The sequence below is a fragment of the Pipistrellus kuhlii genome, unplaced genomic scaffold, assembly GCF_014108245.1.
Source record: "Pipistrellus kuhlii isolate mPipKuh1 unplaced genomic scaffold, mPipKuh1.p scaffold_m20_p_48, whole genome shotgun sequence".
Taxonomy (NCBI): domain Eukaryota; kingdom Metazoa; phylum Chordata; class Mammalia; order Chiroptera; family Vespertilionidae; genus Pipistrellus; species Pipistrellus kuhlii.
Window position 1 is genome coordinate 2,371,269 of NW_023425549.1, and position 13,632 is coordinate 2,384,900.

The 13,632-nt window shown below is 50.1% G+C and overlaps 1 protein-coding gene across 4 annotated transcripts in view; it reads left to right on the forward strand.

Annotated features, from left to right (window-relative positions):
• Positions 1-13,632, forward strand: part of GTF3C1 (general transcription factor IIIC subunit 1) — a 78,401-nt gene that overhangs the window by 35,566 nt on the left and 29,203 nt on the right. For all 4 annotated transcript variants that reach the window (XR_006739943.1, XM_036413010.2, XM_036413009.2 and 1 more), the window contains 8 exons: positions 596-902; positions 1,430-1,644; positions 3,887-4,023; positions 5,558-5,711; positions 8,899-9,002; positions 9,940-10,124; positions 11,701-11,976; positions 12,214-12,359. Coding sequence is in view for 3 of the 4 variants with exons in the window: in XM_036413010.2 (XP_036268903.1) it covers positions 596-902; positions 1,430-1,644; positions 3,887-4,023; positions 5,558-5,711; positions 8,899-9,002; positions 9,940-10,124; positions 11,701-11,976; positions 12,214-12,359 (1,524 nt within the window). In the remaining variant the exon portion in view is untranslated. The remainder of the gene's footprint in view (positions 1-595; positions 903-1,429; positions 1,645-3,886; positions 4,024-5,557; positions 5,712-8,898; positions 9,003-9,939; positions 10,125-11,700; positions 11,977-12,213; positions 12,360-13,632) is intronic.

Genomic DNA, 13,632 nt, shown 5'->3' on the forward strand with positions numbered 1-13,632 from the left:
CTGGCACTGTCCGTGGCGTGGGGTTGGTTTATAAAAAATGCTGCTCTTCCTGGCATTTAGGCCCTGGAGAGCCCCTCTGCCCTGTCCTAGGATAGAGTGCGTGTGGATGGGTGACGATCTCATCGCCAGTCCCCATGCAGTGGCTGAATGGAGCGGTGACCTCCCGGCCCTGACTCGCCAGTCTGTGGTCACAGTTCTAAGCTGTCGAATTGTACATGGCAAACCCTCACTGCTGACTAACCCTTTCTGTGGGGCCTAGTCCTGAGCCAGGAAATGGGGGCACGTGGAAGACCAAGTTAGGGCATGAACTGGACTGCCTGCAGGTCCCTGGCAAAGCATTCTCCCCAAGCAGACACACACTCAGGATTGCGATTGAGAAAACTCTCCGACAGGCCTGTGGACGCAGGAGCTGAGGGTGCCGCGGCGGGAGACTGTGAGGGAGCATCATAGGCCGCCTGGGGCCGGGCAGGAGGTGGAGGAGGCACAGGCGAACGCAGGCGTGATACGGAATGGCCACCACAGGCCCAGAGGCCACCTGAACGCCTGTGTGCAGCGCCCCCTTTTGAATGTAATGAAACGCATCTCATCTTCCCAGGGATTCATGGAAGACGAGGGGCGGCAGCGGACCACCAAGTACATCTCCTGCGCGTTTGCCGAGGAGAGTGACCTGAGCCGGCAGTACGAGAGGGAGAAGGCGCGGAGCGAGCTGCTGGCCACCGTGAGCTTGGCCTCGGTGCCGGAGGAGTCCCTCCCGCCTGAGGGAGAGGACACTTTCCTCTCCGAGCTGGACAGCGAGGAGGAGGGCAGCAGCAGCAGCAGCAAAAGGAGAGGCAGAGGAGACGTGAGATCCTCCTCGAGCTCTGGTCTCGGGGCCCAGCCTCAGCACTCCACCCCCATCAAGGGTACGGTGCTCTGGCTGGGAGCAGGGAGCGGGCGGGTGCGTGTGCCCTCAGTCTGAGGCTTCTTCAGAAAACAACCGCTCAGTTCAGCAGACACTGAGAACGTCCTAGTGCTGACCTAGTCTGGAACCTGCTGGCGTCACATACGTCACATCTAAGTTTAGAGGAGACAGCCGTGGGGTCTGGCTCCTGGCCCCGTGGCAATGCTTTGGTTTGTGTTTTCACGGTTAAAGTGATGGAATTCCGTAAGCCCCCTCAGTGCATTCCCTCCAACAGCCTAGGAATCCCTCAGGCTTTCAGTTTAGTTTCGGAAGACATTTTCCTCATGGGTGGAGGGTGGTGCTGGTGACAGGTTTTCAAACCGTGTCTAGCCTCGGGGCCGCCCTGCTTGCTGGGTTCACTGCCCCATCTTCAAACGGAGCTCGTGGATCCTCTGGCCGGGCGGGGTCTGATCCGGCTGCCAAGTGTGAAGGCCCCTCTCGCTCTCCCCTGGATGTGGCCGCAGTTCATGCTTTCTGCTCTGCCTCCAGGGGGCTGGAAAGTAAACCTGCACCCACTGAAGAAGCAGCCGACCTCCTCCCCCGGGGCTGCTGAGGAGAGGGCCTGCCGGGGCTCCGTCGGGGCCGACAGCCTCCTGGACACCAGCAGCTCCTCAGACGCCACCTCGGCCTTCGGCTCCCACTGCGTGGAGAGTAGCAACGGCGACATAGCTGTGATCGAAGAGGTCCGGCTGGACAACCCAAAGGTGAGAGTGAGGGTGCGTCTCCTCGGGGGAGCGGCCTGCGGGAGGGTGGGGGGGTCAGCTCTGAGCTTAAGGATCACAATAAAAGCAAAGGCCTCGGTGCCGAGTGCTGGTCCTGTCAGGCCTTGCCCCGCCCACCACACGTCATATCTAGAGTTTCCAGAACCTTACACTTCCTCCTTAAATTTGTTGTGGAGGGAATGTATATGGCCCAGTCTTGCACCCCAGGGGACACTGGCAGTGTCTGGAGATGTTTTTCCTTGTCAGGAGTGGGGGGAGAGGGTGCTCCTGCAGCTAGCAGGGAGGGGCCAGAGGTGCTGTTACATATCCCAGAATGTGCAGCACCGCCCACAGCAGCGAGCCAGCCCGCCCAAATGTCAGCAGCCAGGGCTGAGAGACTGCCGTAGACAAAAGGCCAACATCCTTACTAAAAAAGAGGTAAACCATACGATAGATGTAATGAAAATAAAACTGTATTGGTACATTTGGGCCAAATACTGTTGTATGTCAGAAGGTTAAAGACACAGTACAATCAAGCCAATGCTTTTTCATCAGTGTGATTAGATTAAAAGACAAGAGATTCAGTTCACTGTCCTTAGCCACCTGAAACTGCCTCAGGTAAGGGTGGCGCCTCCTGCACTTCAGAAGCACAGGGTCAGAGGAGGAGGCTCCCAGCAGAGAACAGGCCTGTGATCAGGGCGGCTTTGGATGCTGCCGCTGCTGTTCTGTTCGGGCGTCACGGCAGCCTGTGAGGTCAGTGTCAGCTCCGGTCCGGGAGGAGGACCGTGGGGTTCTAGGACCTGGGGGAGGTGCCTGCCCAGTTCATGACACTGAGCATTAGACCCGCCATGTGCAGTTCCCATCCCCTCCCTCTCCTCCCCCTGTCGGTATGGAGCCCTGTGCTGTTACTCTCCCAGCTGCGGGAGGATTGGGGTGCAGGATGGGGAAGCTTTCTGGGTCTTTCTGAAAACTTTTGGCCCTTCCTATGCAGTGGATGCCATGCTTCCTCACTGTCAAGACATGACTGGAATTGTCTCTAACCAAGGAACCTGGGCTTGCATGCAGGTGGACCCCAGCCTGCCTCCTCCTCCTCCTCCCATCTCCAATCAGGCCCACGCAACTCCCTCCACATTCGGCACTCCTGTCGCTGGCTTCCTCGCTCAGCTCTTTCTCTTCCTTTAGAAATCTGTTCCCAAAGTACTGGCAGGATCTCGTCTTTCTTATACTTGCTGAGGAGAGGGGTGTGACATGACTACCTGCAGGCCCCTAGCAGGGCCTGTCCTCACGTGGCTCTCCAGCAGCCCCGTGCAGGTGGCCGTATTTACTCCTGTGCTCCAAATGTTTGCTCTGAAATGCAAGAGAGAATAAAGGTCTTTGTGCCACTCCTGGGCCCTCGAGCCTTTCTGCCTGAACGGGAGAGCTGTGCCTCCCGGAGCTCCCCAGAAGGCAGGGCGGGGATCTGTGACACCGACCCTGAGCGGCCTCCTCCAGCACATTCTCATCCTGAAAGCGCCACTCCAAGCGAGGGGCATCCAGAGAACGAGCCCTGGCCTTGGCACCGAGTTGTGCCAAGTGGTTTGCAAGGAATATGTAGAGTTGGGATTTCCTTTCACGGAAGGAGCACATTTCAGCTGAGGGAGCTGATGGAGCAAGTTCATTTAGGCTCCTGGAGGACGGAGAGGAGCCATAAGAGAGAAGTGAGCATTTTGGTGGGGATAAGAGGGAGAAACTGATCTGTTTTCTCCTTCCTCTTTCCCTCGCCTCATCCTAATTTCCCTAGGGCAGCCTGCTCTGAACTCAAGCCAGCCTCTGCTCTGTCTTTTATTCCCAGAGAGACTTCCCATGACTTCCTGGACAGTTACTTCTCCTCACGGAGCCCTGCTTTCCTCTTCCGTAAAACGGGAGTTTCTGATGAGCAGAAGCTTTACAGAGGGACTGGCATGGAGCTGTGCTCAGCATGTCAGTTTCTTGGGAAGGACCCAGGGAAAACTGAGCATGTGCTTTGTGCTACTTCGGGGGTGCCATGTACACGCCTCGGCTTCAGGCTGTCTGCTGCGGATGCCTTCGTTGTTTCCTGGCCCGAAATAGTGGGGGGTGGATCCTATTGGGGAAATAATCCTTTTGGCTTCCTTCCAGAAACAGGGCATGGAAATTTCCTAAAGAGGGAAAGTATGCACAGGAGTGGTGCATGCCCCCTCACTGTGCTGAGCCTGTCATATTCTTGTGCTTTTGGCCCCTGTTGTAGGAGAGCGGCAGTTCCCAGAAGACTGGGAAGCACGGCCCAGGCCAAGACAAACCCCACGAAACCTACCGACTGCTGAAACGCAGGAACCTGATCATAGAAGCCGTCACCAACCTCCGCTTAATCGAGAGCTTATTCACGTAAGGAGGAGTCTGTCCGTTTCGCACCAGTGGTGAATCTCATGCCAGTTAGTCATCACACGTGCAGAAATGGCCGAGAGCCATTTGGATCTCCCTCCCTGTATAGATCACGGTGTTCCTTGTAGTAGAAAGGATTTCATTTGTTCTGGTGATTTGACTAGTGTGGACATTGAGGTATATCAGTACACGACAGGGCGTGAGCTAGAAGTCCTGAGGAAACTCATGCGCCTTTCTCTCTCCTTGGAAATTTCATGGCAGCAAAGGGGTAAGAAGAAACTTAGGCAGATAATAGCATCGGCTAGAATCTTACATGAAAGCAAAAACAAGAGACACAAGTAGTAACTTCCGTGCGTGGGTGCCTCTGTTCATGGAGAGGCTTGCACTCTGGTTTGGGCCTTCCGACTGCTGTTCCCACCACCTCCTGGGCGGCATCCTGATGGCTCCTGAGGCTCCCAGCGTGAAAGGCACCCAGTATGAAAGGCACCTGAGTCTGGGACCTGACTCCTTTAGGCAATGGGAGGCCATCTGCAGACACTACTGCTGAGCTCCCTTCTTTGGTGCAGTGATAGGTTTAGCCAAATGTTCCTATTGTCCCTGCCATTCCCATCAGGGATCTAGAAACACCACCAGTGACTCAGTAAGATCTAGAGCTGGGGTGGGAATGTCCAGCCCTCTGGCTGTATAAGGCTCACAAAGTCATTGGGTCTGGCTCTGCCAAGGCATTAGGCATGAGTAAATTAAATGTTTTGCTACATATAGCAGGCTGATTGGTTGTTATTGTTAATCCTCACCCAAGTATATTTTTCCATTGATTTTTAGAGAGCATGGAAGGGAGGGGGGGAGACAGAGAGAAACATCAGTGTGAGAGAGACATCGATTGGTTTTCTCTTCCACGCACCCCGACCAGGTCTGGGGATTAAACCTGCAACCAAGATGCTTGCCCTTGACAGGAATGGAACCCAGAAACTTTCAGTCTGAGGGCCAACGCTCTATCTACTGAGCCAAACCAGCTAGGGCTAGCAGGCTAATTTTTAAGTTGATAATTTTGTATGACCCATGAATGATGTTATAAATATCCAAGTGGCCTTTGGCAGAAAAAGGTTTCCCCACCCCTGCTCTAGACAGTAAGGTCAAAGAGGAGAGGAATCAAAAAGAGTTTCCGATGTAGGTGTCAGCAGTGGTAAGCTGGAATGTTCCTCACTGGGTGTTAAATTGGCATAGACTTTGCCCAGACGTTGCCATCATGGCTCCCAGTTTCCCTGCCATCGCGTCACAAATCAAGTAATCTCTTGAATTCCTGTTGAGAAGCTCAGAATGTGAAGCTGATACGAATGGTGGCTTGTCTTTAGCCAACTATTTATCCCCAAGAGGTATGATCTTAATATTGCAAGGAGTCAACCTTTCAATGGTGAAACCCCTTTAATTCTCCCCCAATTCCTGTTGGGTGCCAGTAGGCATGTCTCGGTTTCCTAGATTGAGAACAGCCTTTGTGTTGAGGTTGGAGATATTAACTGCTTATTTTGTGATGCCCCAGGATTCAGAAAATGATCATGGATCAGGAGAAGCAGGAAGGCGTGTCCACCAAGTGCTGTAAGAAGTCCATCGTCCGCCTGGTGCGGAACCTGTCTGAGGAAGGTCTCTTGAGACTGTATCGCACTACGGTTATCCAGGATGGCATCAAGAAGAAGGTAACCACGGGCTCCTGATGCCTACAGAGCCAACTGCTGGAAGTTTCCTTGTCCAGCTCCTCGTATCCTTGTTAGATCTCTGTCATTCCTTTGTTGTCATTAACTCAGAATTTCCTGTTATGCCTCCTGATTGGGGGAACTGGGTTCATCCCATCTTTCTGTGGAAACTGGAATGAGAAGAGAAAAATAATGTAATTGGATCCCAGAGCAGCATATGCCGCCCTCGGCAGGGGGCCAGCCCCCGCAGCAGCTTGGAAGAGAGGAGGGAACTGAGGCATGTGGACGTTCAGCAGAGTAGCGTGGGGAGTAATTAAGCAGCATGTAGGAGGTGGAAAATTTAGACTAAGCAGCAGAACATCCTCCACAGAGATCTGAGGAAAATCTCCCAGAGGAAATGATGGCTGTGGCTCCATTAGCTTGCACTGCTGTGCTTATCCGATGGGGAACAACATATCTCTTCTGTCTCAATTTATCTGTTTCTGTAAAATTTAAAGTTTGGGGCCATTCCCATAGCAACTGTAGCTCAGTGACTCTGCGCATACACTAAGGCATCCATTTTTCAGGGTCAGAATAATTTGGAGCCCAGCTGGGCACCAGGACCAAAGGGGCTCGTTCTGCGGGGACAGTCACTTGTAATTTCCTGATCTTTTTTTCTGACTGCACCTTAAATCTCTGCCTTAAGAGAGCTCTGTTTGATGTTTTGTTTTCTTAATAAGCTGGCAAGGTCATTTCAGTTTTTTTACTTTCACTTCTTTATTGAGCTATTGAAATTTGAAAACACAGAGCAGTGCAAAAAATGACTTCAGAAACACATTTTCTACCATTCTTAGTTGACAGCACTCATCGATTTTTATGTCTATTGTGAGTCCCCTTGACCTTGTTCCTCTCCCATCCCCAGCAGCCTGCCACTCAGCCCCCGAAGCAGTGGCAGGAGGCGTCTGCTGATGTCTCTGTTGAAGGACAAAAGCTCCTGCCCTCTGATTTTTGTTGGTCTTCGCAGAGCAGAGGTTTCAGAGGGGAAAGATCTGTCTGGACAGAAATTGAGGGCAAGAAAACCTTACCCCATCTAATAATGGAGAGGGGCAGTCTGACAAAGGTATCCCCTGTATTTCCAACTCCTGTTTGGCCCCCTATCTAACTACCAGGCAGAACTGGGGTGAGTGGGATGGGTGGGGGTGGGGAGCAAGTGCAATGAGGACTCAAAGATGAAGGTGCCCAGACCTCGGGCCTCTTGCCACAAGTACACTGGAACCTCGATTCTCGAACTCAGTTCATCCCGGAAGGCTGTTCAAGAAGCATTTTGTTTGAAAACTGAATCATTTTTCTCTATTAGAAATAACGTAAATTGAATTGAATTATTCCAGACTCCCAAATGATTTCCTGTTTTAACTTCCCATACATACAGTATATATCTAATGTTTACTTAATCTATAAACAAACACTACTTAAATTTATCGACCACCCCCTACTGGCCTTCTACCCCTACTGGCCTTAAACGAATCACTTTCAGTACTAGTTACAGGAGTGGATGTTAGGTTAGTACGCAGCATCTTCATTTTTTTCACTTATCATTGCCTCTGCAGTCCTTTCACAGGCTAACTACTTTTTGTTTATCAAAAAAAAAAACAGCAATTTTTCTGCCTCTTCAATTTCCTGTAATCATTGTTTTGTTAGCACTTTCACACTCTTAACATCAGCATTCTTGATGGCCTCTTCGTTTTAAAATTGAGCAAATAAACAAAAATATTCACAGCACAATTTCCTGAGATGTTAACAAGAGGAGGTTTAGCAGTAAACTGATTCAGATTCTTCTTTGCGGCCTGAGAAACACTTTTTGTCAGGCTAATGTATCAACAACCGTATCAACAACCGAAACATCCCCCCCTTCACCCCACTCCCAGCAACTTGGTAGGAAGCAAATAGTTTAAGATGGATACATTCGAGAACCATCATAGTGGAACCACTACATGGTACCCACTCTTCCAGCTGGAAAGGGTTGCAGTTTGTACATCTGCCTCTGGAATACGCTTAAGTGTCTCAACAGCACTTTCTCTGGCCCCGGAGCCTGGGCTGCCACAGGCTGCCCCCGGTCTCCTGGAGCATGTGGATCGGAGTTGCTGTGCCCCAGCATCCGCCTTTGCCCTGGCTTCCGCATCTGGCCACCTGCCCACTGGGCCTGTGGGAAGTTGGCTGGGCCATTTGGCTGTGGAAAGTGGGGAAATAGGAATGCTTTGGATTTGTACCATGCTTTTAAATTCCCTGGGTGTTACCTAGCTGTCTCTCACTTGAGCCTCACAAAAACCACTAAACGGTTGGCAGGGCATGAGGGAGGGGTCCCCATTTCACAAATGAGGAGCAGAGGAGACTGAGCCACGGCAGCTTTAGAGGTTTTGTTTTCTAAAGCATCAGGCGTTGCTGCCTATTCCCTGTGACCCTCTTTCAGGTCATTTTTGGCTCGAAGCCTGATGATCAGAGTTAGCCACTTAGAAAACCTTACTTTGCTCTCCCCTGCGGGAGACAGAGACAGAAAGGAAGCCTGGCTGGCCAGGTGCCTGGCCATTGTGCCTGCCATCTCCTGCACAGCTGTCACCCACACCCTCTGCTCAGTTCCAGGTCATTTCCATTCGTCCTCCAGTTATCCCCAGTGAGGTGGTAACCACGCTAACTGCTCAGCTGCAGCACCTTGGAAAAGCTAAAACAACAAACAGCTCTAAATCCTCTGCCAATCTGTTTAGAAGCGCACCTGGCAGGAGTCCCATGGCGGCACTCAGTGAGGGGAGATTAATGGAGGCGTTTACCTTTTCCAGATGGAAGCCCTCGGCATTCACAGGCACTTCTGGGGCATTCTCAGATAGCAGGAGCAGGCATAGGGAGCAGCCTGCCAGGTAGATGTGAGAGCAGTGGGCCCTGACACCCAGCGAGGGCGCTGTGGGAAGACAGCTCTTTTGAGGGCAGACTTCCTCTCCTGAGCAAAGCAGCGCATTACTGATGGCAGAACTTGATCGCTTGATGAGCGGAGGGATTTGACAATGGGAAATTGTTCACAGCGCACTTTGCTGCAGTCTCGTGACGGTGTATAGGAAAGGTCCATGATCGGGGTAACCAGCGCTCCACCAGGGAGCCGCGTCGTGGAGCTAAGTCTCCCTGAGCTCTTCCCACCCATGGGGACACTGCCCTCTCTCTGCAGGTGGACCTGGTGGTGCACCCGTCCATGGACCAGAACGACCCTCTGGTGAGAAGTGCCATCGAGCAGGTTCGTTTCCGGATCTCCAATTCAAGCTCAGCGAACAGGCGAGTAGCAGCACCACAGGCCGGTGTGATCTCAGTGAATTCACTGGGTTGGGCTTTGTGGTCATGACCCCCTAGACCACATGTGTCAAACACAAGGCCCGCGGGCCAAATCCGTCCCGCCAGGCCTTGCAATGTGGCCTGCACCGCGCTGTCATCACTGCACTCCGCTGCGTTTCCATCACAATGACAGTTTATGACTGTTCAGTAAACCATTCGGCCCGCGATTTAGGCTGGATTTTAGATTTTGGCCCCTTCTCTGATTGAGTTCGACACCCCTACTAGACTGACAAGGATCAATTTCCGGATTTTTTAAGAAAAAAGAAAATCCTCACATTTTTTATTCTATTCTAATTGTGGACAGAGCACTCCACGTCACAGGCCCTGTGGTGTGAAACTTGCTCACCCTCATAATGGCTCAGAACGATTCTAGTTGCTTCCTGACGTCTTCTCTAGCTCTGCCCATGAATCATCTAAAGGACTGAAAAAAACTGAGGGGTGAGAGACTTCAGAGCTGGGTCTAAACCACAGGCGATCTGTTGGTGAGCAGAGGCCTGGCTCTGGCAGGTGCTGGTTTGTACATCTTGCCAGACATTGGCCACATGTACTCTGAATCAGATGCCAATTAATTTCATATCAAATTCCTTATTTCTAGCATTTATGGAAGTATCAGGGGACCTAGTCTGACAGGCTCCCTTTCTCGCAGGCAGCTGCCCCGTAGGTGGGGGGTACACTCTCCGGGTCACAACAATCCTCACCATTCCCAAATGTCTAGTGACCTGGCACATTTTATTCATGTAAGACATCTGCCAGGCCTCTAGGGCAGTTGAGTTTGAGGCCTCAGGACCAAAGGGCTTCATCTGATTCATGAGGACCAAATGTGTCCTTTCCTCAGCCCTTGGTTTTCTCACCATAACTTTGGCTCGCACTTGGTCTGCAGGCTTAAAGCGCCCCCATCTACGGCGCCTAAAGGGGAAGCCAAAGAAGAAAGTCAAGGAAAAGAGGACCCGAGTGGATCAGGAGATTCTCAGCCAAGTGATTGCTCTAAACCAGAGAGTGGACGGGTGAAAAAAACTGATGAGAAAATGGGCATAACGCAGCTTAAAAATTACAACCCTGTAGTAGGTAAGAAGCTACTTCTTGTCAATGTCTCATTGTGTTTCATTGGGTGTTGGATGATGCCCTTTGAGTCACTTGGTATTGTATATTTAAGCACTGGACTGCAGTCAGGGAATAAGGTCTGAATTGCTGGTTGGGTCGTGTGGCTGGTCACATGACTTCCACTGGCATCAGTTTCCCTATCTGCAAGATGGAAATGATTCTTGCCCAATATACCTCACAAGGCTGTTGCAAGACTCAGATGGAACGATGCCAGATCCCGCCCTGGCTAGTGTGGCTCACTTGGTTAGAGCATCATCCCATATACAGAAAGATTGCAGGTTCGATTCCCAGTGAGGGCACATATTCACATTGCAGATTTGATACACTGTGGAGGGGTGCATACAGGAGGTAGCCAATCGATGTTTCTCTCTCACATCAGTATTTCTCTCTTTCCCTCTCCCTTTCTCTCTAAAAAAAAAGGAAACTATCCTAGATCCCAGCATGAGGAATTGTTTAGAAAGATTAATTTATTTTGCTGACTACCCTTGGGCTAGAATATTCTATTTCAGAAAATCTCTACCTCTGCTGACCCCATGAACCTTCTGTTGGTTTCAGCCATCGGCGAGTTTGAGCATTCATATAATTTTCTCAGAGTCGGGTCTCTAACAGAGCTGGCTCCTTCCTCACCCCCCACTAAGCTGCTCTAATGTAAATGTGTGGGGTCAGGTGCAGTGGAAGGACTCTTTAATCGAGTGCTTCATTATTCCTCTCCTAGTCACAAACGCGTGTTGGTGGTGAGGGCAAAGGCAGCTTACCAGGGCACAGGCTCTGTCAGGCAAAAAACATGTCCAGGTATGGGACGTGGCAAACTCGGGTCTCCAGACAGAAGAGTCACCTGCGTGACTTCCCTTTCCGAAGGCTACAGTCACACAGCGCGGCCTTTCCTCTCCAGGTTTCAGTCAGAGAGTGCAGACGGAGAGGAAACACGAGCACCAGTGTGTGCAGCCGCACCGCGCATGCACCTGAGCAGATGGGCGAGGCTCGCTGGGAGGAGGGGCCTCAGCTCACTGTGCTTACCTCCCTGCTCCTTTGTCTCCCTGACTCACCTGGTCCCTCTTGCTGGGAAAAGCTAGGGAACACTGTTTGTATCAACAAAGAAATAAGCTGCTTTAAAAGAACCTAGATTTTGCAGAACCCCCATTAAGACAAGAGTTCTATGCTGGGCCCTCCATGCTCACCTCCTGGGCTCTCCTTCCTCGCTCCACCCTGTCATTCCAGCCTGTGGCCCTTCCCGAATGTGCCAGGCACCTTGCATTACCCTGGGTTGTATGGCCCAGTTCTCTGTATGGACTGTGGACTTCCTCAAGGCCTCTCCCCATCCCTTCCTCGCCTTAATTTCTGCACCAGCTATTTCCATCTGATGTCTTATTTCAGGATTTTGGTATTGTCTGCCCTTTCCCACTAGAAACTTCCACGAGAGTAAGAACATTTTCTGTCTCTATGGCACCTGAGACATAGTGGCAACAACAGTTTTTTAGGGAATTGAACTGATTTGAATCTAGAGCTTTTCAAGCACTGCCTTCCCCCTTTCTTGCCTTAGTTCCTGGACTTGGGCGATCTATAGGATTTCTGCCCAAAATGGCTCGCCTGCGGGTGATCCACAGGTTTCTGTGGTATGTGATCTACGGGCACCCTGCTGGCGACACGGAAGAGAAGCAGGGCCTCAGCAGCGAAAGAACGGGAAAGCAGGAGCCAGGCAGGCCCGGAGCCCCGCCCTCCTCCGGGAAAGACTTGGAGGCCTCCTTTGATGCCCCCCCTAGCGACAACCAAGATGGAGAAGTTGTGGAGGCTGAAGTGGAGCTCCCCTCAGAGAAAGGTGAGATGACCAGGGCAGGCCAGCAGCAGCGGGATCCAAAGGGGGAGTCCATGATGGTTTCTTACTCTTGTGGTCTGAACTGGCAGACTATCTACGCTGCCCTGATACAAACTTTCTGAACCTCTGCTTCCTGCCTGGCAAGTAGATCTTCTCATGTTTGTGGTAAGAGAGAACCAAGACCTACTGGGAGGTGGTATCACCATCATGACTTGGACCCTGTCTCTGGTTTTCTCGCAGTGTATGTGGAGGAAGCCTCGTGGACACGCTACGTCCCCCCCATTCCAATCTACAGGGACTTCGGCTTCGGCTGGGCTCTTGTCAGCGACATTCTCCTCTGCCTGCCCCTCTCCATCTTTATCCAGGTTGTGCAAGTCAGCTACAAGGTACTGGCAACTCCCAAGCTATCACAGGGGCTCATCCCTCGGCTCTAGGCTGGAGGGCACACTCACCTGGTCAAGCAAAAATGCTTCAAGACTTGCAGTTGCCTGGATGGATGGATGGATGGATGGATGGATGGATGGATGGTTAATTGGGTAGATGGAGAGAAATGAGATTGGATGGATGGTTTGTTGGTAAAAGTCAAAGACTTGTTCTTCTAGATAGATAGCCATAACACAGACAAATATCATGGTGTAACAATACAATATGTATATAGAAATTTGGTTTATACAGAAAAAGAAGGAAATAGAAGTTACCCATAACTTTATCACTCAGACAACTAGTGACTTTGGTATATTTTCTCCTAGTCTTTTTATCCTATGCCATGTTTGTGTGTATATGCATGTATATGTGTATATTAGATCTCCCATTTGTGTGTGTTTTTGAGACTATACTATATTTACTCTATTACGTTTGTTTTTCCACTGAACAATATATTATGTTTTCCACATCATTGAGTTTTAACTTGATATTAAGTAAATTCATAATATTCCTTCTTATGCACATACCCTAATTCATTTCATGAGTCCTCTGTTCTTAGACATTTAAGCTCTAGTTTCTTGTTTTTACAAATGGCAGGTGATAATACCTTTTGGTAGACATATTCTTGGGAAGTTCCAAGGTTTTTTTTATGGTAAGGACAGAAATGGAATCACTGGCTTCCAGGGAAATCAGCATTCTTCTTCTCTTCTTAATATAACTTACTAAGTGATCATCCCAATAAATCTAGTACCTACCCATCACAATCCATAGTTATTGCAATATTATTGACGGTATTGGTTGTGCTGTACTTTACATCTCCCTGACTTTTCTGTAACTATCAATTTTTACTTCTGATCCCTTCACCCAGCTCCCCAACCTCCTCCCATCTGACAACTGTCAGAATGTTCTGTTTCTGTTCTGGTTGTTTGGTTGTCCACATATAAGTGGAATCATATGGTATTTGTCTTCCTCTGTCTGACTTATTTCACTCAGCACAATACTCTCTATGTCCATCCATGTTGTCGTAGACGGCAAGATTTCATGCTTTTTTATAGCTGGGTATTCCATTATGTATGTGTACTTCTTTACCCATTTATCTATTGATGGAAACTTAGGTTGCTTTGATATTTGGTTAAATAATGTTGCAGTGAACATATGGATGCATATGTCTTTTTGGTTTATTGTTTTTAGTTTCTTCAGATAAATATGCAGAAGTGGAATTGCTGGGTCCTTCTT